The 26539-nt window shown below is 47.2% G+C and overlaps 1 protein-coding gene across 1 annotated transcript; it reads left to right on the top strand.

The window, feature by feature from the left end:
- Positions 1-833: 833 nt before the first annotated feature.
- On the top strand, positions 834-25664 carry POU2AF1 (POU class 2 homeobox associating factor 1; the record flags this gene model as incomplete). The annotated part of the gene is given in 6 exon segments (XM_082476906.1): positions 834-847; positions 849-1009; positions 18965-19095; positions 19601-19643; positions 19728-19993; positions 22663-25664. Coding segments are annotated over 6 exon segments (930 nt in total). The 3' UTR covers positions 22978-25664.
- Between the last annotated feature and the right edge of the window lie 875 nt (positions 25665-26539).

Below are 26539 nucleotides of genomic sequence, written 5' to 3'. Positions count from 1 at the left end.
TGGCAGAAGGCAACCAAACTGGGAAGAAGGCCAAGGCCTAACACCCCAAACACTATCAGAGGGTGAACCCCATTACTTTTACCGCCGAGTCACTTCATTTGGACAGGTGGTGCCGGCTAGGAGGGAGGCTCCGTTCACATCACGTCTGCAAGTTCTGTTCGAGTACCCAGCTCCAGTCAAAGAGCCCGGGCGTCTTCTATCTGCGCTGAGCGAGCTGGCCTCTTTCTCCGTGGGCATGTGGACCATCAGAACCGGTGTTCCCCCTATTTAAGCATGATTAGGCCTGGCCATTTTGGTGGTAGCTGGGGGGCAAGGGGAAGCGCTAACGTGGTTCAAAATGGAATACACAGAAAAGCAATATTAAAAGAACGAAGAGGTTGTTTAGTGAGGCCTGAAGAGTCTACAGGTGTTTCCTCCTGTGTTGAGAACCGGTGTCCCCTGGGAATCGCATTTCCCGTCGAGCAGGGCCCAGGGCGGACTGAGCGCTGCCGGCACCCCGGTGGTGGAGAGGCCTGAACGGGCGCCACAGAAAACCCAGAGCCTTCCAGGGGGTCTTAGGGCCCATCGCAGTGCAGAGGGGCGCACGACTGGACACACACGCTCACGGAGTTCACACTCACGCACACTTGCCCACGCCCCGCGCACCCTGGCACCCCGTGGGGTTGCGTCCCGCGGCCCACGGCCTCCTGCGCCGCCTGGGTGTGCAGATCCAGCCGGCTGGCCGCGGGCATGGCGGGGTGGGCCGCCGGGGGGCCCGTGAGCGCGCGCAGGGGGGTGACGGGCGCCCCGCTGGAGAAGAGGGGCGGCGGCGGCGCCCGGGGTGGGAGGATGTGATGACGCTGTGCCCCCGCCGCGGGAACTCGGGCCTTTAAAAGCCGAGGAAACAGCCTCGAGCAGGCGGTGGCTCCACTGGAGGCAAGCACACCCGGGTCTCACATTAAAGAAGCCAAACTGTCTGCTTCAAAGAGAAAAGGCAACATCCTGTCGCAGGCCATGCTCTGGCAAAAACGTAAGTGGTTTGGCCGTGGCTGTCGGAGCCGAGTCAGCGAGGGAGGGCCTGGGCTTCGCCAGGCATCCGGGAGCAGGGGAGGTGCGGTGGGGGGGTGGGTGGTACCGGCAGCGGGGTCCCAGTCCCCAGCCAGGGGAGCAGGAGGGGCGAGGTGGGCGAGATGCAGCCGGGTGGAGAAACCAACCTGTCAGAGGTGATGCTGATTTTCCAGGCTGGAGGGGAACGAACTAGTGTTCCAAGGCGGGACGGCTCATCCTGTCTCCGCTGCCCGCGTGAATCACTGTGGTGAAGAAAGGGCAGCTGATGATTCACTAAACACAATTTGGAGGGGGAAGCGTGCAGCTCTTTACCAGAGTGCCTTTACTTTTCTAAACAGCTACTCTTTAGCCTGTGGTTCAGTTCCGTGGGCCTGTTTCTCTCTGAGTTACTGAGCTTTCTGCCAAAGGCACGATGTGTCTCTGTGACTGCATCGGGACGATGTGGAAACTTGGCTTGTCAAGCCTCTCCTCGCCTGCTTTGCTGTCTTTCTCCTGTCATTCTTCTTCCCCTCTTGTGGCAAGGCTCCTGTGTCCCCGCGCAACAGGGCGCGGGTTTACCTCTAACCTTGATGTTTATCCCTGGAGTTGGATGGAACATCTGTGAACTTTATTTTCCATATGTGGGACTGAACAGAGACTCGTGTTATTAATAATTGAAATCACACAGAGATTATCAACAGCATTCCTTTCTCAGAAAAACAGAGTCAACTCAATGGCCTCATGAGAGTCGAACCTTCCTGGGGCTCAGTTCTGTACTTCCTCAAGAAAGAAGTAGTACCAAAAAGTTTCTCTGTCTTTTTAAAGGTGCTTAGGTCTTTAAAATGCCTTTTAATGAATTCAGGTACACCCTACCTCAAGCAAACTTAATATAAGAGAAACTAGATTTACAGAGAAAGATACATTCGGGAGTGTTTATTTATTTTACAAAAGATATTCTAATGGAGACCTTACAGTTCTGAAAATATACCATCATTGATTAAGTCATAACTTACAGTCACTTATCAGCAGTTCATTGTTTCCTTTATTTCTTGTGTAAATTCTCTTCAGCTGAGCTTGTTAATGTGTAATGTGAAGGAGCGATTTCAAAATTTCTCAGATTGTGAAGTCTCATCATTGTTCGATGTTGGCAAGATGCAATTTTTTTCTTCAATGAAAGAAGTGAATTCTAATTTGCATTTGAGAGTTATGGAATCCTTCCAAGGTAACTAGGGATATTCTAGTATGGGTGGTGGCCACCGCTCCCAGCAGCAGGATAGAGCAAGACCCTCCCCTGCGGGGGCAAAGGCAGCCGGCCCTGTGGGAGTGCATTAATGGTGGTAGGTGGGCATTAATGTCCCTACTGGGAGCTGCTGAGGGTCCATATGCCCCGACCCCGACACTTAGAGCTCGATCTGTGGATTTCATGTGAGCCCCTGGAGGGACTTCTGCCTTTATTCCTACCTACTCAGAGAAAGTCACTTTCTTCTTTTTTTAATCCTCAGGTTTCTTATATGTAAAATGGGGTAAAAATGATACCCATTCCACAGAGATACCCTTAGTAAGATGAGATGCCACCGGGATGATGTTGATCGCTCTGGTTCTGCTTCAGTGCCTGAGATATGGGTTGCTTCCCTGTGCTCATGAGGTGCCATATTTCCCCCTCTTTGTTACACACTGCATTTTTTCTTCTTTAGCTCCACCTAAGAGATTAACAATTTTTTTTTAAAAGGGATGCTAGAGGCACGTTTCCTGCTCACTCCCTGGAGGTCAGTCAGGTGCAGCAAAACTCCATCCCCAGGGAGACCACGTTGTAAATTCGTCAGTGGAAAAACTGGGGTGAACGATTCTACCTGTTCAGATGCACATAATCAAAATTCTTTTTAATTGCTCTTTGGCACCTTAAAGGAAATTAGGAAAGGCCCTGGGCACTGGGCCCATCCCCTTACCCTAAGTGAGGCCCTTGTCTAAGACACTGAGGGCACGTGGGTGACTAAACCCTGTGGGAAAACCAGTAAAACAGGGCAGCATTGTCAGCCCACTTAGAATCACCTGATGGAAGGTCAGAATTTGAAATCAGGCACCAAGAGTGCTGAAAAGGCACTTTCTTTTTTCAGAAAACACCCTTGAGGCCTGAGCTGAAATGACTGTACTATGGGGTTCTGGAAAGGGTTAAGAAAACATTCACTTTGTAGATGTTGCCTCCTCCCTACCTGGCCTGTGACCCCTGTTTGTGGACTAAATGTGAACATGGGCTTTGGTTCAGATCAGCTCAGAACTGTGGGCACACAGAGGTAGAAATCTTCAAGTCATAACCATGAATTTGAGATTTGCTTGACCGGCCAGTTGGACAAAGAAGTCATGCTCCCTGCAGATCCATCCACTGCCACCACACCTCCCCCCACCCCCGGCACCCGCCCCCCACCCAGGTTCTGCACTTGGTCCAGCAGGTGCCGCGTGGATGTGAAGAACTGACATCCACCCCAGCAAGAAGCCCTTGTTAAGGCCAACTAGTAACGGTGCTGTAGAAATAGCAGGCACGTTGGGGTGAGACAGGCCTGGGTTTGAAAGTTGGCTCTGCCGCTTAATTATTTAACCTTTTCGCATTCTTACAAATCTGGAAAATGGGGGTTCTAATGCCTGCTTTACAAGGTTTTTGTCAGAACTAAGTAGAGAATAGGGAAAGTGTCATCATGTCTCCTGAGAATTAATGACAGTGGTAAGAGAGCACCTTCCCTCCTGGGACACCTTTTTTGGGCCCATCTCGAGTGATTAGGGCTATGCCACATCTTTTCTAATCATTTCCCACACTTTGATTAGCATAGTTAAAAAGGCGCATCAAAATATTTTTGAACGATAGGACCTTACATACAGTTTTCCAAGGGTCTAAGTCAGAGGTCTGCCAAATATGGCCTGAGTGCCAAATCAGTCCCACCGCCTGTTTTCATAAATAAAAATTCATTGGGACACGGCCATGTCTATTCATTTACATATTGTCTAGGGCTGCTTCTGCTACAATGGAAGAGTTGAGTAGGTGCCACAGAGACCATATGGCCTGCAAACAATACTACTATCTGGCCCTTTACAGACAACGTTTGCCGACCTCTGGTTTAAGATGATTTGGGTAGTACTTAGGATGTTTATTTCCCTAAGTTACTGGGTATCATGGGCTTGCACAATGCCAGCACCAATGGGAGACAAAGCTTGCAGTCAACCGATTACATGATTTACACAATGCCGAAATTTGACTTGGTTGACTTCTTCCTTAAAAGCAATGGAACTGTGTATAATAAACTCAACACCACTTGTTAGAAAATGAATGAATTGAACAACTGCTTTTTATTGTTATTTATGTTAGAGAAAGATCTACATGATAACAGAAGGCCTGCTTGACTGATTTTCTTTGAATTGACTGCTTGTCTTGATGCCCCATAGACTTGGTCTTGGTGTTTCTTTGCTGTAGTGCTCAAGGAGGCATCTTAAGAACAGGAAATACTTATTATCAAATTATTATGGCATGAACGTTTACTTTCAGACAGCTTGAACCGAGCAGAGGTTCACCAAATAGATAAATTAAGGTCTCAAAATCCTCATTGACATAGAACTCTATACTTTCTCCAAGCTTCCACTAAATAGCCAACTTTTTGAGGACAGTTAAAAGTTCAGTTAAAGATAAGAAAACCTTGTAATATACATATAATTTTTTGAACTCTATCTCCTGCGTAAATTCAGATGAACTTACAACAAGAAGTAATTTCGGTCTGTGGACTGCTTCTAATATTTCTAGTCTGTGTTATAACCTTTGCTTACTTAATAAGCCTAATAAACACCTTTACTTCTTACCAAGTTTATCTATTGATGCAGTGGTTCTTGTTGATAAGGGCAATTAAGATCCAAAAGATATTCACGAATTCACGTGCACAGGGGGAGGTGAAATAAGTGACACACGTCTACTAAGCACACAGATTAATCGGTAAAAGAGCTGATGATTTTCAAGGTGGACACTTTACTTCTTCTCCCTATATTAACTAAATGAAAAACCAACCTTGTCCCCCTCTACAGCCCAAAAGTTTATGAGTCAGAGGTTTTGAAAGCTCTCTTCTGTTTCAAAGCTGCAAATCTGTTCTGTTGTGAGGAACAAAAAAGGACCAGGGTTGTCCACACTTATTAGCTAAATATCTGGACATTTAATTCACTTAGAAGTGCTGTAAATTTTTGTTTTTAAACTTTCTCATTACAAAGTAAAGATATTAGGGTTTTTTCCTTCTGACTTCTTTCTAAAGTGGCTTGTTTCCTACTAAATGAAGATGTCCACCAATTTCTCACTTTGAGCCAAAGAAACCAGGGTTGGCTAATTGATTATGATCATTAACATATTTTTCAGCTTTATGAAATACTTAGTAACTTTGTGGCTTTCTCATTTTTGTAGAGAAACTGCCTGATAAGAGTGGGCCTGCCTGGGATGGAGAGGCTTCCTCTGAAACCCTCTTGTCCTGGTTGTGTGATGCTCAGACAAAGCGTTACTCTTGCAGGCAGGAAACATGGATTCTACTTTCCAACCTCTGGGTAATTAGGTGTGGAGCCTTAGGCAAGCCACCTAACCACTGTGGGTCTCAAGTGCTCCAGCTGTAAAATGGGACTTCTGTTTTCCTGGCTGAGGACAAGGAGACTGGACTTGACTGAAATCCTTTTCCACCTCGAGTTGCTGAGTCTTCATGAGTGCTTATAAAAAATAAATACATATTTTCAAATGCATCCCAGGTGATTCTAATGTGCAGTAGAGCTGAGAACTGTTGACCTGGAGGCTGAAATTGGTGGCTTATAATATACTTTTGGACATTGCACCACTATGAGCAGAACATGTTCAATCCTTTTCATAGGGATAAATATCAGCTCTGGGGTGTTGAGTGCTTCCCTGGTGCCATGCAGTATACCAGATGTTCTGTTGCATCAGTTTGGATTGCATTTGGTGGTTATTGAAGAGACCAGAAAATACATGGATTTAAATAAATAAGACAGTGGTATACTTTCTCTCACACAAAAAAGTTCATAGTAGTCTGCAGGGGCTGTATGGAGGCTCTAAGTGCCAACAGTGTCTCAGGCTACTTCTGTCTTTCTGGTCTGAGATCCTTGGCATGTGGCCTTTGTCCTCAAGTTTGCTTCATAGTTGCACTGTAGCTCCAACCGTCACATCTGTGTTTCAGACAATGAAGAAGAAGAAAAGGGAAAGGCAAAAAAATCATGCCTCTCTATCATGGCGTCTCCCCACCAACACACAACTTCTGCTGACATCGAATGGCCACTCCTGTCTGCAAGGGAGAATAGTGTAATTGTTTAGCGGGGTACATTGCCAACCTTCCAAAATGTCGGGGTTGACAGTAAGGAAGGAGGGGGCAGATGTTGGGTGTGGCAACCGCCAGTCTTTGCCACACTTTGAATGTATTATCTCATTTAATCCTCATAAAAATTCATGAGGTAGATTCTGTTTTAAGCTCTGTTTCATAGATGAGAAAACTGAAGCTTAAAGATGAGGTTAGTAACTCACCCTGAGTGCTGTCTTGCTAAGCTGTCCTGTCTCTCTACCATGGTGCCCGTCTCACTCACAGGGCTTAGGAGATGCTCTTGGTAGAAGCACAGGCCTTCCATGTTAGATAAAGGACCAATGACAAAATGAAGTACCCCAGCTGGCAGATGTCTGTTCATACTTTGGAAACATTTTTGGTGCGCGTGTTTCAGCTTGCTTATTGAAGGAAATGAAGTTTTTGCTTTCCTGCTATACCTCCTTCACTGGGCTCTTTGCAGATACTTTAGCTGAAATGGAGGGTTCAAAGGGGAGGGAAGGACCTAGAATTGCCCCAAAATAACATAGCCTGTCTGTTTTCTTGGGAGCCCTGTGTGGCAGCCTGTGCTGGGAGCCAAGGCTTTTGCCTTCTCAGCACTTCCTTCATTCTGAACTGTCTAGAGTTTGGAAGACTCAGGCTCTCCCTTCACGTTGTGTGTGTGTGTGTGTGTGTGTGTGTGTGTGTGTGTGTGTAAGTGAGGTGTGGAAAGCAAGGTAGAGGGGATTATTTTGAATTAGAGAGTGACAGCTCTGTTCTTTCTCTCCCGTCAGTGGTTGAAAGCTCAGCCTCTGGGGCAGGCAGATCTGAGTTTGAATCCTAGATTTATGCCTCACTGGTTTTATGAAGCCGGCAAATTCCTTTAGCTCGCTTTGCTGCCATTTCCTTGTATGTACAAGGGGAGTGCAGTTCTTCATAGGGTTGTGGTAAGTGTTTACTACTGTGCTTGACATTAAGTCAACACTCAATAGCTATTAGTTACTATTATTATGTTCCTGTTCTCGCTCACTCTACCTCTGAGGACAAAGTTTATGCATCTAAGCCTAGATTACAGTTTGTATGGCCTCTGAGTTCCGCCTTTCTTGTGAAATAGCAGGATGCATATTTCCAGTCTTATAACTCATGGTGGGGTTAGTCATCAGGGCTTACACGGATGGTTAAGCTGGCCATCCTGTGACCAAACTTGGAACTTGGACCACAGTTTCCTACCAGCCTCATAAGGTGGGATGGTGGAAGGCTTGTATTGACTGGCAAACTTGTGTTTGTTTTTTAAATTCACAAGATTGGACTTGAGGTGTTGTAATCTAGCTTGAAGTATGCAAAAAATAGAACAAATGATACTGAAAACTGAAACAGCAATGTGCTGCCTCCTTTTCTTAGTAATGGTTTCATTAGTATCACTTTCTGGGAAGAGCAGGTAGCCAAAGAATTACAAACCAGAGTCAAACTCAGACCAGGTGTTGGGACCAAAAAGGATTTGACCACACTTAAGAAAGATGAATTACTTATTAATTCTCTAGAAAGAATCATAAATTTAATTGGAAGCGGAGTACAAAGATTGCTATAACCTTCCAGGACTGAGAAATGCTGGGAAGACAGAAAAGAAAGGAAAAAGGGAGGCAAGAGAGTTGAAGATAGAAACAAGTTTTAATGCTGGATGAAAGCAACACCAACTCAGGAAAGAAAGGTATAGAAGGAAAATCAACCATCCGTTTATCATCCCATGCAACCATGCATCCATCCAGTAATGGAGTTATTTCCAGCTAGGGAAATCAACCAATGAAGTAAATCCCTTCATCAGGAGGGAGAGGAAAGTGGAATCAGGGAAGGTGTCATGGAGCATATATATGGCTTCGGATGTGGATCCTAAAGAATAAATGGTAATCAGCCTTCTTGCTTAGATTCTGGGGAAGGAAGAGGCATCTTAGGATGTAAAATATTATCATTGGGAAGAAAATCCAACTCTATGTATCTAGGCTGGTGTCTAAAACATTTGTGTCACAAACCCCTTTATTCAAACCAAATCTGCGGGAGACCTCTGATACAAAAGTAAAAATGGAGCACTTGTGGGAGGCTCTTGGAGCTCTGATTGCTCATTCACCCCCAGACTCCCCTGCTTCCTTCCCTTTCTTGGCAAAAAATTCCCTTTATAGGCACGTTTACTCTATTCCAGAGTTTTTGATTACAGCCTGACAATCCTGACCTGGACCAGTCCTCTACTCCTTAGCAAGAACTCTAATACCTGGTCACAGATCCTTGGTTTAAATACTTCCAGGGTAAGGATCTCACTCCTAGAGAAAAATGAGTCACTGTGAAGCATGTTGTATTGGTTTCCATGAAGCTTTGAGACTGTGAAAGTCGTGTTTTCAGTCTACATAGGTATCTTGTGAATAAGGAAGGGGGTACATTCCTCAAAGATTGACCTAGTGACGTCTTTCCCAGGCTTGCTGTTCTAAGTTCTTCAGTGTCCTTCACAAGGGATTTCCCCCACATCATAAGGTCATTGGTTAGTAAACCAGAGACTTAACAAAAAAGCTCCTTTTGACTGGCAATTACATCTCACATCATGAATCAATTATTAGGGCTGCCTTCACTCAACGTAGGCTGTACCCAGGCCACCATGAGCCTTGAGTCTTGGGCAGTTGGGTCTGACCCCAAATACATAGCTGATGCTGGGTCTGAAGAGTCCTTCCTCCAAGGAAGTGGTCCCTACCTGAGGGTCTCAGGAAAATTTTATTTATTTATTTATTTTTTAAAAAAATTATTTATTTATTTATTTTTATTTTTTGGCTGTGTTGGGTCTTCGTTTCTGTGCGAGGGCTTCCTCTGGTTGCGGCGAGCGGGGGCCACTCTTCATTGAGGTGCGCGGGCCTCTCACTGTCGCGGCCTCTCTTGTTGCGGAGCACAGGCTCCAGACGCGCAGGCTCAGTAGTTGTGGCTCACGGGCCTAGTTGCTCCGCGGCATGTGGGATCGTCTCACACCAGGGCTCGAACCTGTGTCCCCTGCATTAGAAGGCAGATTCTCAACCACGGCGCCACCAGGGAAGCCCTATTTATTTTATAAGAGTCTTTGGTTTTGGAAATCCTAAACTAGATATTGCTTAAATCAAGGAACAAACAACTGAATGTCCTCAGTTCCTAACCACAGGTTTTTCCTGTTCTCGATCATACTGGCAATTATAGATTTAGGCTTTGTGTCTTAGTCTAAAGAGGGAAGATGTATCTGTCTCCTCTGCTCCATCTCCTCATTCTGGTGCTGCCTTTCTGTAGAATTTGGGTGGGAACCCTGGGTTGGTTCACTCCCTGATGTGGTCTCGTGCTCTCAGTGTGGGTCCCTTCTTCCCCCATTTTGATCCCTGTTGCTCTAGATAAAGCTGAGGCAATACCCAATATGTCAGCCAGAAGTCTGTCTTGCTCTATAGCTGATAAAACTTCCCTCTCTGTCCACTGAAGAGCCCTCCCTCATACACTGCCATGTTTGCATCCTGTATGTGATATGTGCTTCTAGGTTTCTAGTCCTTTGAAGATGTATCCATGACTATGGCCTCAGTCATGGCTGCGTCCCTGTCCTTTTGGAGATACATACAGGTTCCTTGAGGGGCGACATCTTACTCTGTCTGCCACTCAAAAATCTCCAAGGCACTCCTTTCTGGAGTTGTCCTTTAAAAAGTCAAATCTGCCACAAAGCTAATCCTCTGGTGGCTTTGGAAGAAAAAAGTCCTTCTGCTTAGCTCATGGTATCTTCACGATAGGTCAGTGCCAGGATTTTGATGTCTCCTCTCCGGGCTTGCTCTGTTTGCATGTGAGGTCTTCGACCAGTCTCTCTGCGGCATCACTGGCCTCCCTAAACAGGGCCATCCTGCTGCTGGGGACAAAGGCCCACGTACCTGAGGGATGACTTCCAGGAATACAAGGAAGGCAGACAGGCTTTGTTGGAGGAAGAAGACCCTGGGTATATTGAGGATAGAGACATTCAGTATCAGGATGCAGCAGGATGAGGGCAAGTTAGGGTCACTGTACCAAGGCTACTTCTCTGATGAGTGATAGACCACAGATTTTTGGCTGAGAACAAAGGAGAAACAGCCATCTCTTGAAAACCTATTACATGCTAGGTGTTTTTGGTTAATTTCATACAATCCTCATGATAACCCCATGAGATGGAGATCATTATTCTCATTTAACAAATGGAGAAACTGAGGCACACACAAGCTAAATTAGTTGCCAAGGGTCACATAGTGATAAGCTATGTAGTAGGCTTTCCAAACTAGATCTGCTTCGGTTCCAAACAACGCCACACCGCTTTTCAATGCCAAGGATTTTAGGGTTGCATTAGATGCTTCTTCCCTTCCTAATTAAAATAAATGCACCATTAGAAGGAGGTGGTCTCTGACTTCACTGAGAGTAATTGTAGCCTGACTCAAAAGTCCCTGCAATTATGAATCTCAGAAAGTTAGATTTGAGACTCAGCCTAGAACTTCTGAAGCCAGCTGCTTTCCATCTTGGAATCTGAATTCCTAGGACTGGTCTTCTTCCGTTAGTGGGCTAATCAGCCAAGATAGGATAAGTGAAACATCTTTGGGGTTTATCCAGGGTCCCTAGGCTGAGGAAGGATCCTGAACGTCTGGGGCTCCTTTGTTACATCTTGGGCAAGGCTTTTATTCATGGTGTGGGCTGAGCCTGACCCCAGAGCCATCTCCCTGCACTGGAGACAGAACAGTCGAGCCTCATGCACTCTTCTCTTTATACAGCCCCTGGAGGCTGGGGCCCCTAGCTTGCTGCTCATTCAAGCCCAACTGAATCAAGTGAGGCTTGGACTTGACATGCTACAGAAAGGCTTTCCCACCCAATTTACACTAGATTGTAGTTTACTTTTTTTTCAGTGTTGGCCAACAAAGAAATCCCATATACATGTAAATTTAGGTTTTTATTATTAAAAACCTAATTAGGTTACTATTATTCAATCAAACAATAATAATTCAATTATGAGGCAGATGCAGCTCTGTCACCGTTTGTAATTCTAGGTTTGCTTGTGCAATTATTTGATTAAATCTATATTCCCTCCTAGACTCGACAGTAAGCTCCATGATGGCAGGGGTATGGTTTCCTCCGCTCTGTTCACAGAATGCACTGCCAGGGGTCTCCTACTGTTGACTCCACCCTGAGACATGGTGTCTGAGATGGGAGCTCTTTCTGCTCTGGTGACCCCAGTTTCTGTAAAAGGCGGGCAGATGCAGCTGGTTTCTCAGGTGGACCTATCCGCTGTCATTTCAGTCGAAAAATACCAAAAATAAAACTTTGCGGGGAATTGTGTGGGTCTCTCAGTTCTCGCCACCCCTCATGTGAGCAGACTGCTGGTAAGCTTCTCATGGACTTCTCTCTCCCTCCTCGGCTGGGAGACGCCCTCTCTTGCGGGAATTGGCAGTCAAGGGAGACTGGATCAGGGCGGTGCGAGCCCAGACTCCCAGCCTGGAGGGAAGAGGGTTAGAACTGAGCAGGGGACCATTCAGTGGCCCACCGCCAGTGTCCCCCAGAGAAATAAATGGGATTTACCGCGGCAGGAGGCAGGATGTGAGGCAGAAGCGGACTGCACTTGGAATCAGAGGTCCTGGGTTTAGTTGACGGCCCTGCTGTCTACAAGCACAGTCCTCAGGCAAATCACTTAAAATCTCTGAGCATCACTTTCCTCATCAGTGAAAAGGAGGGTGAGAAGAAGACCTCCCCTGCCTATTTCAGAAGTTGTGGTGAGTCTTCACGTGAAATCATTTGTGTCAAATCCTCTGTGAGCCACAGGACATCATGCAAAGGTGAGCGTGCTGATTTCTGAGTTCCTGGGAGTTAAGATCATGGCCAGGAATCACACAGACCTTTGGCAGTCATGCATTCAACATACTTCCGTCTCCACAGAAAAGAGGCCTCACACTGACACTGTCTCTGGGAGGAGGGAGCAGAATCCAAGAGCCTTCCGTGCTCCCTTTGTTCTGTGGGAGGGTTGGAGGGAGGATGGATGTGTGGTGTGAGGGCTGCTGAGGGCTCTGGGGGAGGGACACCTTAGCAGCAGTGCCTGTGAGGGAAAAGTCTGAAGGCTCTGGCACTAGAGGCCTTGTGGCCGAGTCTACCCAAGGTCATGGGGTGGGACATCCAAAACTTTTGGGACAATCCAGGTAATACTGAGCTGCAGAGTGGGACACTCAGGTAGGAGTCTGGTGGGTAAACGGGCGCTCTACTTAAGCCTAACATAATTTGGGAGGAGTGTTATCACACTAGGTGTTCATTCCACGCCGGCTGTGGCTTCCTTTAAATAGCGATTACTCAGCCTCTAGACCCCTCTGGAGTCCTGTGGTTCTAAGACTGAACAACGCTCTGCAGTCCCCCCAGATGTACCTTAGGCACTTCCCCTGGCTCCTGTTTATCAGGGTGTTCCCTTTAGGTCCTTTTGACCTGGCCAGGTCTGGGGAAGTCCTAAGTGACTGTGGCCCTCGTTTAGCTTTCCCAGCGACCTGCCTATGGTTGATCAGTGAGCTCTGTGGGGGCTGATGGGGATATGCCTCTTAGAATGGGGACACAGGGAGGGGAATGCCGACTGTTCCCTTCCTTTCTGTGACCAGGACAGAGAACATGGGCTCAGCCGCCATCTTTGAGATCTCCTGATGGAGACATCCTAGTCTACACATGAAGTTGTCAAGACTTACTCTTGATTGGCTGACCAGTAGCCTTCAAGCAACATCAAATCCTAATTCAGTTGAGGTTCCACTTTCCTATATCTTCTGTATACCTTTAAAGCCACCCTTTTTGTCCATCTATCTATTTCTCCTCTTCCCTGTTATGCAGATTGCTAGAATATGTGAGTGACACTTTAATATTTCCTGGCTACAGGGTCCTTCTCGGTTCAAACATTAGTGAATAGAAAACCTAAATTTACATGTATATGGGATTTCTTCGTTGGCCTACATTAAAAAAAAAGTAAACTACAATCTAGTGTAAATTGGGTGGGAAAGCCTTTCTGTAGCATGTCAAGTCCAATCTTTGGCCAAAGCCCAAGTTCTTTCTTCCTGTTTGGAAAAAAATCAGCCATTGTCCATGAATGCAAAGAACAAATTTTAAAACTTTGACTCAGACCTTCACCAAGAACACTTGCTGTAGTGTTTCAATTAAGGATATGGATAATCCTTCAGCTGAAAGGAGCTAAACTTTCCTGGGAGTCCTCATCTGTCTTAGGTCAAGAACACAAGCAAACTTGTTTACATTAAAGTGAAAAGTGTCAGCAACTTGTGTGACTTTGTTTTCAGTTAGAAGCTAGGACAAGTTTGTTAGCCCTAGGCTTGAATTCCTATTGTTCAATTATTTGTTTTTGGTTTTGCTCTAAGTAACAAGAATATTATTGTATTTCTCCTTAGCGGGTCTTTTTTATTTTTTAAAATACTACTGAAGGTTCAGCAGCAAAAGTGAATCATATGTACTGTGGTTATTTGGACTGATCAATAATGTGTTATGTGTCCTTCTGGGGTAGGAAAGCTTTGTCTTTCAAAATGGCCCCATGTGGCTGCATCCTCAAGTTTCAACTAGTCAGTTGTAAATGGGAAGCGCTTTCAATGAGCTAGGTCGTCAAGACGGGTGGGATGGGTTCCTCTTCCTGGTTCCCTGATGATGGAAATGTAGGCTTACCATGGATCCCACCTTAGATTCTAAACTTAAGAGCAGCAATCCTGACTGGTGTCCACCTCACTGCCTGGCCCTGGTGGCTCATGGGAAATCTGTAACAGGACAATGGCTGGGAGAAGAGTATTCTTTCAAGAATATATCGGAGGCTGTTCTAGGTACTGCCTGCCTGAAGAGGGCTCTCTTAAAGCTGCCCTGAGGAGATGGCTGGGTGTTGGCTCCACTAGGACCTACCTCCTTAGCCTAGCTTTCTCACTGTGGTGTGAACATGGTTTCCATGGGGTCATTAAATAAACAAGTGCTGGCAGTTTTGCATATTTCCTTGGTGATGTTTATTATACCTCATCAAAGGACCGAGGGCCATGTTTATTTAAATCTGTAGAATCCTATGTTCCCGAAGCTTGGTGCAAAGCAAGAGCAGTGCCCACATGCAGCCAGAGTGCTGTCTCAGGTGACCCTCCGGCTTGAATCTGTCACGGTCTGTGCCTTCCAGTGGGACAGCAGCTGCAGGGCTCTTATTTTTGTGATGTGAAGCATGTCCGGGTATGCGGCAGGGGGAACTGAAATAGCCTCTGCTGACTTTTTATACTTTCAGATTTTTTCGTTGCTCATTTTGGAAAAGGGAAGCCCTCACTGGGGCCAAATTCATAGGTTTTTCTGTAAATGAGTGTTGTTTTTTTTTTTTCCCAAACAACATTGGTGACTGACTTGCCGTGGTGGAGAGGTAATGTGGCTGAACTTCTCAGACTGAAAAAGGAGATTCCCAAAGAGGGTCAAGAGGCTTGCGTTTAAGTGGAAAGATTTTTCTCAGTGCTGGACACTTGGATGCCCACAGGGGACTTAAAGGGCCTTCAAACCACAGGATAAATTGTGAGAAAGCTTCAGGCTTTGAAAGCGTGCTGCATGGAGCTGCAATTCAACCGGTGCTATGAAAATCTCTGGTCAACTCTACTTTGGGAAATTGGACTTTCATCTTTCTCTGCTTGTGTATTACTATTTTGATCTCCTGTTTTATTTTCCTTGGCTCTTCTTTTATTTAGTATTATTATTTGAAGAAATTATTTTAATAATCTTAAATTTTTCTTTTAAATATTTTAGTTTAGTTGTTTTATTCGGGGATCCAGAAGACCCAAGTCAGAGCAATCATGACTGCAGACAAACTTCTTTTCCTCTTCCAAATTTGTATTTGTGGGCTCATATCTCATGCTAGCAGCAGTAGGGAGTCCAGTGTTTACTGTGGAATTAGAAATGTTTATTGCTGCTTCACAAAGGTTGGTGTGAAAGGCACCAACGGCAAGTTTTCACCTTGCAAATACACTTAGCCGTTGGGGTCCTGTGGAAATTGTCTTGAGGCTGCAGATTTTGATATTTCATGGGCACTTTGCAAAGACACTATCAGAAGTGCCCTCACTCTTGCCTACTCACCTGGCAGCAGTCACAGGATTCCTTGGCAGCTGGCTGGGGACTCCTGGGTGGGCAGTCAGGAGGTCCTTGGGAGCTGTAGGAGTTTCATGACTGCAATAGGAAGAGGTGGGGACTTTGAAACTGTTCTCCATGTGGTGGTTGTTCCAGGGCACACCTGTTGACACTGTGGGTTCCAAGGGAGTCCAGACATCAGAGGGTGATGACCTCTGCTCACAGCACCTCCCCAAGCCCTCTTTGTTCATTGATTCAAGAACAACAGGAGGCAGGAAGCTCTCACTTGCCAAGAAGCTGGAAGTGCCCAGCTGTCCCCTTTGCAGCCAAGTGGTCCATGTGTCCACTTCCCAGGGGGGAGTGGGATTGGAAGTCCTCTGGGCCCTTCCCCAGAAGTGTACATGCAGATCAGAGGGGCATGAGCCGTATACCTGTCTTTGATCTGGTCTGAGAGGTGTGCATGTGTGATGGAGCCTTTCTTGTCCCCCAACTGAATTAAGAGTGTGATCACCATGCTCAGACCCCCAAATAACCCTGTCCCTTGAGTTTCTCCCAAATGCACAAGGCCTCAGGCTGCACTTTATGCCTAAGACTAGCTGGAAACCCAACCGGAGACAAGTGTAGGTTGAGTGATACGGGTGTGAACATAAGCTGGTGTAGTTGTGGGTGACCCTGAGAATGAGTGAACAGAGTGCGGGAGGCCCTTGTTCTCTGCCATGTCAGGCCATACCTGGGGTCTCTGGTCACCCCTGGGCATCACCCATCATAAGGGGAAGTGGCAAATGAACTTGTGGAGGAGTGAAGCGGCCAGAAGGAAGGTTAGAGGGATTCAAAACATGTCATTAAGAAATAGCTGAAGGAGTGGAATGTTCGTTCAGACTCTACAGGGGACCTGGGGGGGTCTGTCTTCAGATGCTGGGAAGGGATACTACTACTAATACTAATGATGATATTAGCTCACATTTTTTCAATGCTTCCTCAGTGTAAGCTCTATTCTAAGCATTTACATGTAATTCTCAAATTATCTCACCGGGTATATACCATTATGATCCTCATTCTGTAGATGAGAAAGCTGTAAATGGATTATGAATTGTGAGTTTCATTAGAAGGTAATGCCAGGAAAAATGGTGCTTGTCACCATGGGGCAGGTCCAGTAGGAGGAAGAGCTTTCTGACATTTGCACTCTCCAGAGGAAGGTAAACATGGGTGGAGGAAGGGGAAGGAAAATAACGTGTGTTGAACATCGACCGCATGCTGGACATGGCTTTGGGAGCTTCCCGTGTGTTATTTCAGTTAATCCTCACCAGAACCGTGTGAGACAGGAACTATTATCCCTATTTTACAGATGAGGAAACTGAGGCTTAGGGATGTAAAATAAATCAACTGAGACCTTTCCACCAGAAACTGACAGCCCAGGTACCTTGAGCTCTTAAGTCCATTGTCACTGCTGTTAAAACAAAGATGATGGTGCACAGGTGGTCCCAGGGTGCAGGTACCAGTCTGGCTCTCTCTGCTGTACACTCCTGCTTCAGCCTGAATTTCACAAGTTGTAACTGTTTTATTGCTTGCCTGTCCCACTAGACTGCAAGATGCGTGTGGGCAGTGGCCACATCTATCTTGCTCAATGCTGTATTCCTAGTGCCCATCGATATTTGAAAGAATGAATGAATACCAGTAGAGATCCCTTGTTATGACAGGGGAGGTTAGAAAGAGGATGTTTAATCTCCTCTTGGGATGTTAGAGGGAGATCAGGGATGCATTAGCAGTGGTTCTAATCCCAGCAGAGCTTCAGAATCACCTGAGGGATTTTTATAAATATAGATTCGTAAGTCCACATCAGACCCCTGGAATCAGACACTCCAGGAGCGGGGCCTGGATATCTGTATTTTGCATCACTCCCTGGTCGCTTCTGCTACTTGGCCAGGTTAGGAAGCCCCCATAAATGCATCTGAGTCTGGGGTTCTCTGACTCTCATGTGTTCCTGGGGCTCTTGGACAACCCTTCTCTCTTCCCCCTGCTTCTCTGCCTGGGCTTCCAGGCCAGGCCATGTGTGTGCCTGGAGCATGGATGGAGGTCTGGTGCTTGTCAGGCTTGGGGTCTTATCAGGTGGGTATTTACTGAGCAAAGTTTGGTTAGGGCAGCACTGCAGATCCGGCTTTAATAGATACCCAGGCTTCCGGGCCTTTGATTCAGAGCCCAGGTCCCTGGGCCCTTATCAGTGGATGATAATGGACTCCCATGTGAGTCGTAAGGCCCAGTGCTACTTGCCTTTCTTGGCTGACCCAGGCCTGCCCTCCAAGGGCCCAAGGCCTCCGGCTGTGGGCCATCTGGGAGGGCAGATTGTCACTGCCCAGCCATGGCTGCTTTGGACTTCTTCTCCTGCCAGGGAGAGCCCTGTGTTCCAGCTCATGGTGCTTTGGTTTCCTGGCATTGATGGCAAAAGGCAGATGGAACCTTCTCTCAGAGGCAAGGCTGGATACTCTCTGGCCCCAGGGCACGTGGATCACCATTGGGTATTTGTCCTGGGAGACACAGAGAACCTGGGAAGCATTCACTGCAGCCCATTCTAAAGTTCCAGGAGAGGTGAAGGGAAGATGAACGACAGCACATTTTGAATAATCATCCAACCAATTAATCAACAAATAACTTACTGAGCTTATTATGGACATGCTACTTGGGATGATATAGAGAAATAAGGTATAATATTTCACCATGAGAAGTTTATAATCTAGCTAGGGGCATAAGAAATTTACCCCCAAAAGGATTACTAATTATTACATAGCAGACTACAAATTTATTGAATGCTTACTCTGCACCTGATTTTATACTTAGCATGTATTACGCTTCCCATTTACTATGTCAGTGACTCCTTACGACACTCCTTTGATAAGAAACTGCAGGTTAAGAGGCACAGAGAGGTTTAGTAACTCGCCCAGGATCACACAGCTAGAAAGTGGCAGGGGCAGGTTTTGAGGCATCTGACTCAGAGTCCCTGCTCTTATGCCGTCCTCTGCTGCCCCCTGTGAAGAATACTAACCTGTCTGGAAGTGTTGAAGAGGTTGTAGGATGAAGCAAATTCTGTGGGCTCTGTGGTCAGCTAGGAGGCTTGCAGTCGTAGTCTTGGGTCAGGAAGAATCCAGAGGTCGAGAAAAGTGAGAGGGAATCCTGACCATGGGAAACTGCAAGTAGAGACGAGGAGGGGAGACATTCAAGGGAAGTGGAGAGGAGTCTAGGTAGACCTTCTGGCTGGAGTCAGGCTTTCCACAGTGGTTAGTGTACAAAGAAGTTGGGAAAATGGGTTGAGATCGCCCTGTGGTGCTCGGGCCTTAATCCTCTGGGTACAGGGGAGCCGTAGAAGGTTTGGGGCAGGAGGAGTGATAATAGCGGGAGGAACACCCTGGGAAGTCTCGTGTGGTCCTGCACGTTCAGGCACAACTTTGGTGAGCAGGCAGACCCTCGAGGAGAGGGGGCACGTTGGGGTGGGGCCTGTCTGAGAAGGGAGACGAGTACCAGTGATGCTCTCTTCACAGCCACAGCTCCAGAGCAAGCCCCGGCCCCACCCCGGCCGTATCAGGGCGTGCGGGTGAAGGAACCAGTGAAGGAGCTGCTGCGGAGGAAACGTGGCCACGCCAGCAGCGGGCCGCCGGTGGCACCGACCGCGGTGAGGGGGCCACTGTGGCCAGAGTGTGTGTGTGTGTGTGTGTGTGTGTGTGTGTGTGTGTAGGGGGCTGGGGGTGGTCAGGTGGCGGTGTATGTCCCGCTCCACGGGATACTCCTCGAGGGCACGGAGGCTGCACGTTGCCCTGGTGTGGCTGCCGGAGAACGTGCCCAGGAAGAAGTGCCTTGAAGTGGGATGAGGAATATGGGCCGGCTGGCTTGGTCCCCTGAACAGCAAGTGTCTCACACGTCCTGGTGTGAGTTGAGGGCTCCCCCTGGGACCTTGATGAAGCCAGTTCCCTCAGTGCACAGCCTTCTTGCTAAACGGGAACACCGATCCCTCGAAAGTATAGGTGGTGATGGTTGGGACATGGGGCTTAGTTCTAACAAGGGAGCTTCTTGCGCCCCACCCGATACTCTCCTGCCCTGGGGCCCACTGGGCGAGCTCCCTGCAGAGGGCCAGCGGGAGATGGCTGAACCCTGATCCCGATCTTCCTTCTCCCCTCTAGGTGGTGCTGCCCCATCAGCCCCTGGCGACCTACACCACAGTAGGTAAGAGCTCCCCACAGCCCGGGCCTCCTCCCGGCCCCTCATCTGGGTGACACCTGCAGCTCTGTAACTTCCTCCTTCCCACAGGTCCTTCCTGCCTCGACATGGAGGTCTCTGCTTCCACAGTGACGGAGGAGGGGGCCCTGTGTGCCGGCTGGCTCTCCCAGCCCGCCCCGGCCACCCTGCAGCCCCTGGCCCCGTGGACACCCTATACGGAGTATGTGTCCCACGAGGCTGTCAGCTGCCCCTACTCAGCTGACATGTATGTGCAGCCCGTGTGCCCCAGCTACACGGTTGTGGGACCCTCCTCGGTGCTGACCTACGCCTCCCAGCCGCTCATCACCAATGTCACGGTACGTCACACAAAGGCCTTTTCTATACCCACCCATGCCGAGGGCACCCTTTTAGAACCGGGGCTGACTTCCAGACCCCTGATCTTCCTTGCTGTTGATTCCCAGGATAATCCCATCATCTAAGCCCACCCCATCCTCCAGGAAGGCCTACTTTCATTCCCAATGACTTCAAATATCTTTCCTAGAAAAGGCTTATGGCCTCCTTTGTCATGCTTTGTGCTCCTCGGGGTTGGCACATCCTCCTGCCTCTCTGTCCTAAGTCTCCGCTGCTGCCCCGTATGCAGTGAGTCTCGGTGATGAGTCTAAATTTTTATTGAATGGTGATACTTGTGTGGGGTCTCTTGCCAGAGCCAGCCTCTCCTTCCTACTCAGATTATTTAGGGGGTGATTGTTCACCCAATAATGGGAGTTACTAGAACATTTTTAAGCAGCACAACAGGTGACACAATTTTTCAGAAAACTACTTTTGATGGAGTCAGACCCACCTGCAGGGTAATGTTTTGAGTTCCGCCTCTAGTGTCAGATTGCCTGGGTTCAAATCTCTGCCCCTTCACTCACTAGCTATGTGATCCTGAGCTTGGTGACTTAATGCTCTGAGTCTCAGTGTCCTCATCTATAAAATGGGTTGATGTCAGGATCAATGACATGATGCACGTAGAGGGCTTAGAACACTTCCTGAGCTCAGCATAGTTCCTAGAATACAGAAAGCACCCGATAGATGCTAGTTATTATGATCGTCACCAAGTTGGCCAACAATACTAACCAAGGGCCGTCTTCAAGTGCCGGATAGGAAAGGAAGTGCTTGCTCCCCCGGAACGGAGGAAGGAAGAGAAACAGTTTTATGTGAATGATGTCTGTTTGACCAAAGGAATGGGAATCCTCCAAGTGTTCAGAGGAGAAAAGACCTGTGGTTACAGCTACATCCAGCTCCAGTCCAAGGAAAACTGTGGGCCTCATGAGTCACTGCAGAACCCACCCTTGATGATGGAACTTGCTTTGGTGCCCCAAACCCCCTCTGTTTACCTCAAGGTCCCTTGTCACCCTGATGCTCCTGCCCCTCAAGCACCGTCCAGGCACAGGCTGCAGGAGCCCTCCCACTCCATGCCCACCTGGCTACTCAGCAAACCAGTTGTGGGGCCTGAATGATGGTGGATGGGAAGGAGTTAATTCAACACCTCTCCCAGGCAGCTCATTTCCATATCAGAGGCCTGGGATGGAGGTGGGGAGTGGTAGACACAATGGTTTCCCAACCATTTCAGGACCAAACATTCCTTTCATTATTTAATCCTTTCCTCAATCTCACCTCTTGCTTTGAAAGGTTCTGTGTAACAAACAAACTATATTTATTAAGAAATAATTTATTTGTTTTGCCATTTTGTAAATTAACTCATCAAAGCTGGTTAGAGCTGCCAATCAGCACTCCAGATCAGCAGGAGATAAGACCTGTTATGATGATAGGTTGATGTAATTCTATCCCTGAGTCAAGAAACCTGCAGTTGCAGTTGACCTGCACAGGTTTATGACTCAAAACTGTAGGATTTCTGTTTGGATTTTTGAAATACTAGAAATAACAAGGCTTTGTTGGGAGGCTGGAAGTCCTCTGAGACCCTTTGCAGCTCCATCATTCTATAGAAAAACATCCTAAAGCCTTGCTACTCAAACTGTGGTCCCTGGCCTAGTTGCACTGGCGTCACCTGGGATCCAATTAGACACGCAGTATCCAGGCCTGACCAGACCTCCTGTACCAGAATCTGCATTGCAACATGGTCCCAGGAGATTAAAATAAGCTCTTCCCTGAATGACTCTAATAGTTTGCTCCCAAGACACAGTGGCAACTGGAGGAGCTATGACAGAGAAGGGAGTGTGGTAGGGGGAGGTTTTGGCCTATCACACACACATCTTTCCATGCAAAGACCTTCCTCCCCCACCTGCTGCCTCAACAGTGGAAGACAGTAAGAATCCAGGCCCTGGCTTTGCAGGCTTGAGCTGGGATTCGTAGGGCAGCTGCTGTGCAGGTGAAAGATGTTGTTTACAGGGGACCTGGGAGACCGGCGCTGACCTTTGGAGGTCCCTGGGGTGGCCACACGGGGCCCAGCTAAGAGGCAGCGGAGGGTGAGGTAGTGGGAGGCTAGTGGAGCTGAGTCCAAGGGGTCCTTAAAATGCCAAAGCTGCTGTGTGGAGCCTGGACAGTCTCTGTGTCTGGGCACAGCAGTGGCCGCTTTGGGATACAGCTGCTATGCTGTGTGATGGGCTTGTTGTTTAACATGCTGTGTTTTCATTGATTTTAAGATGCACACCTCCCCCCTCCTCACACATATTTTAATATCTCTGAAGTCGGGTTGCATTTTATATTCAGTGAAATCTGGAAAAGCATCTCTAATTCGCTCAGCCCTATGATGTCAGTCCTTTGTGTAATCTATTTTACAGACGCTTCAGATGGGGAAGTAGCATGGGCAAGGACATATAGCTAGTGAGTGACAGGGTAAGGGGTGCGGAAGTGTGTCTGGCTTCTCCCTTGGGGAAGACTTTGAGCAGGGAGAGACGGAGCCCTCTGGAGTGAGAGGGCAGGAAAGGGCTGAGGTGAGGGAAACAGAGACCCCCATGAGGACCAGGGTGGGCAGTAGATATACCCCAGGGCTGCTAACCAACCAGTGTCTCCCCCATCACAGACGAGAAGTGCTGCCACACCCACAGTGGGACCCCAGCTGGAGGGCCCAGAGCACCAGGCACCTCTCACCTATTTCCCGTGGCCTCAGCCCCTGTCCACGCTGCCCACCCCCACCCTGCAGTACCAGCCTCCAGCCCCAGCCCTGCCGGGGCCCCAGTTTGTCCAGCTCCCTATCTCTATCCCGGAGCCAGTCCTTCAGGACGTGGAAGACCCCAGGAGAGCCATCAGTTCCCTGACCATCGACAAGCTGCTTTTGGAGGAAGAGGATAGCGATACCTACGCGCTCAACCACACGCTTTCCGTGGAAGGCTTTTAGGGCTGGCTCCCACCCGAGCATCCTGTCCCCTGAAACTGGGATTTGAAAATGAGCCTGGGACTGAGCCTCAGATTCATATCTGTTTGGAGTTTCATAACTACAAACTGCAGTTTCTACCCCAAACTAGAATTGTAAACCAGACTTCCTTCCTCCCTCCCTCCCTCCCTTCCTCCCTTCCTCTCTTTCTTACTCTCCCTTTCTTATTTCTTTTTCCATTTCTGTTTCCTTTTGGGAGGGAATTATAGGGATTTTAAAGATAATATTTGATGCCAAGTGTTGCCTAATCTGTGGCCCAGGGCTTTCATTTCTGCCACGTTTCCTTCCTGGAGAAGGCCCCTCTCTCCAATGCCCACTGCTTCATGGGAGCAGCTGCCCTGCTGAGCCGCCTTCAGGCAGCGATGCCCTGTGCTCTGTCATTTTGAGATGGATGGGGTGCCCTGTGAGAAGACCAGCCCTGCCAGCATCTCCAAGGGCAGAACCAATGCCAGAGGCCTTGAGCTGTCAGTTCCCACAGTTGCTCCTTTGTTTGCTGTTCTCAGCTTTGGCCAGATTTACAGTCTTGATGGCAGGGTCTCAAGGCCTGGGGCTCAGCGAGGCTGAGGTCTCAAGGCCTGGGGCTCAGTGGGTGGAGGGTGGGGGGAAAGGGAACATCAGAGTGTGTAGGGGCTGGGTCAGAGGGCCAAAGGAGGGATGGGGGCATGGAGTGTGTACGTGGGGGGAGGGGCGAGCAGGAGGGCTGAGGAATGGTTTGCTTTAGATTACTTGGTTATTAAGAAGGGGAATACATTTAAGAAAAATATGGCTTTAATAGGTGGTTTTGCTGCTCTCCTTCAGGATGCTTGCAAGGAGAGCCGAGCTTTTGTAAACAGGATGATGGGATGTGTCTGACTGCATCTTTCCGTGTCCAGACCCTCTTTGGGGCCGTGTGCAGGCCAAGAGCCACTGAGGCCCGGGGGTGACCGAGACCTGGTTGAGTGTGGCCACATGTGCTTCTTTAGTGTCTTAAGCCTACATGGGCCACGCTTATGTGGAGCCAAGACCCCCTCCCCAAGCACCATCCTTCCTGGGGGTTCTAGAGCCTCAGCCAGAAGGACCATTAGATTTCATTTCAATTTTTATTTTTATTCTTTTGCTGGAGAAACATCAGATTTGCAGGGGCCTGAGCACAGTTGTCACCAGGGGTGCACAAGCTCCTGGCAGTGGCTGTGTCCTTTGGGAACTAGCACATCTGTCTGCTAAGGACACCATTGTCCCTATTAGGCAGATGCGTTAGTTGGAGGAGTCCGCATAGAAGTAATGGACTTCTCTGGGAAGTGACCCTTTCTTTGATATATATATTGTCATTTTACATAAAGACTTTGGAGAAAAATTGCCTTTTTTGGATTTTTCTGCTTTGGGTTTATTTTTGATCCAAATTTTTGGTATCTGCCTAAAATCCCCAAACAGATATCTTGAATTGTTCTGATTTAGACAATTTTTAGATTTAAAAGGTTAAGATATCATTTTAGATAACAAATTTCTATCTTTGTTGGCAGTGATGTGAGTAGGAAAGGGAGAAGGGGGGGTCTCAGGCCCGTTTGATCAAAAGCCCTGGCTTCCTATAAAAAACACTATGCAAGATTTTTCCGCTTACTGTTTGGGGATTTGAGAAGATGCAGAAGCGATCTCCATAAGGGAGTTTCAGCTGACAAAACTAGCAAAGAAATAAAGTACTTGACATATTTGCTAAGATTTAAATGGTGTTTTTTTTTTTTCTTCTTATCTTGAGGTCGGATATCTTGGTTGCAGCCATCCATCTAGGTTTCTTCCTGAGTTTTTCTGTTAAGATGGAAACATTTTCAATAAAGATTTGCTCAGACTTTTCTGTGCTGAAGTGTTTTATTTCTTATCAGATGAATCCCCTTAGCTTGCAGTCCCATGTCAGGCAGTGCCATTCTAGGAAGGAGCTTATACTAGTCTTGTTGATTTTGCAACATGACTGGCTGCCAGGGAAGATAAAACCAGCCCCACTAGGCTTGCAGTCCGATTATCCCAAGCAGGATATGTGAGGCCAGGAGGCTTGGTCTCCAGGAGAGTAGGGATCTGAGGAGAGGAAGAAAATCTTTGTAACCCTATTACTCTTCCTGTTATTCTTGGTACGTGAATACCTGCTCATGATGCTGGGCATCCGGGGATAAATCAATCGCTGGCATTTCCACAGCAGGTTCTTAGCGTCCACCAGTCAGAACCCAGGGCCGTGTACACGGTGCTGAGCGCTATGCACAAACGGAGCCATCTCTTAGGACCAGACATCACAATGAAATGGAAACTCAAGACGCCAGCCAGCCTCCTCTAACACCAGTCCTCGGAATGAGTAACAGTTTGGAGGGATCTCCTTTTCCTGGCGATTTTCTGAGTTGCTGAGAACCTCTGAGCTCATTGCCTTCACTGGTCATATTTACAGGGGTGATTTTTTTAATGATCCACTTTTTTCTGCTGTGTGTCTTATTTCTAGTTTAGGGGGACAAAAGTACATCCAATTATTTACCTCAGTTTAGATTATCATCACCATTGTCTTTTTTGTTTATTCTCCATATAGATCATAATCCAGAAAAAAAAGATACGGAAAGAAAGGGATTTGAGGTTTTTTCTCCAGCTTTACTAAGGTACAACTGTAGGGGAAGATCTTTTAAAAATGCATTTTGCAGGGGCTTCCCTGGTGGCGCAGTGGTTAAGAGTCCACCTGCCAATGCAGGGGACATGGGTTCGAGCCCTGGTCCGGGAAGATCCCACATGCCGCGGAGCAACTAAGCCCGTGCACCACAACTACTGAAGCCTGTGAGCCACAACTACTGAAGCCCGTGAGCCTACAGCCCGTGCTCCGCAACAAGAGAAGCCACCGCGATGAGAAGCCATGCACTGCGAGCCCCGGCTCGCCACAACTAGAGAAAAGCCCACGCGCGGCAACGGAAACCCAATGCAGCCAAAAATAAAAATAAATAAAATAAATAAATTTATTTTAAAAAAAAAGCACTTTGCAGTCCTCACCTCCTTATGTGATAGAAGCGTGAACCACTTGCTCTGGGATGTGAAGAGGGTGGCCAGCTTCTTATATATGTATATTTAGTAATTTTTAAATTGTATCCCTGAACTATTCTATAAATATAACATCCAATATAAAACAGTCACAATAATAGAAATTTAAAAGATGAAGTAAGTATAAAATAGATAATACTTTAACTAATTATTTTATTTATTAGCGGTATAAAAGTACTTTTGACCTCATTTACTATAAATAATATTTAGAGGGAGAAATGTTATTGAATATGTCTAATTGCTTTTAAAAATCTTTGTAATATACCAATTTGAAGATCTGGGTCTAAGTTCAATTGATTTCAGTTCTCTGCTTGAATAGATGTCATAGCTGAAAAAGATACCATACAAAGATATTTACATCCAAATAAAATAGTATATAATTGGCTGTGCTAAGTAAATTACAAAACTCATTTCGAAATTCCTTCCATCAATTTTGCAAAGGCTTTATTTTAAAATTTGTCTAGTAAATTTCATCTTAGTTTATGTC

This window comes from Balaenoptera physalus, assembly GCF_965194825.1.
Source record: "Balaenoptera physalus genome assembly, chromosome: 10".
In the NCBI taxonomy this organism is placed as follows: Eukaryota; Metazoa; Chordata; class Mammalia; order Artiodactyla; family Balaenopteridae; genus Balaenoptera; species Balaenoptera physalus.
Note: the sequence above shows the minus strand (reverse complement) of the source record. Positions and strands in the feature narration are given on the sequence as shown.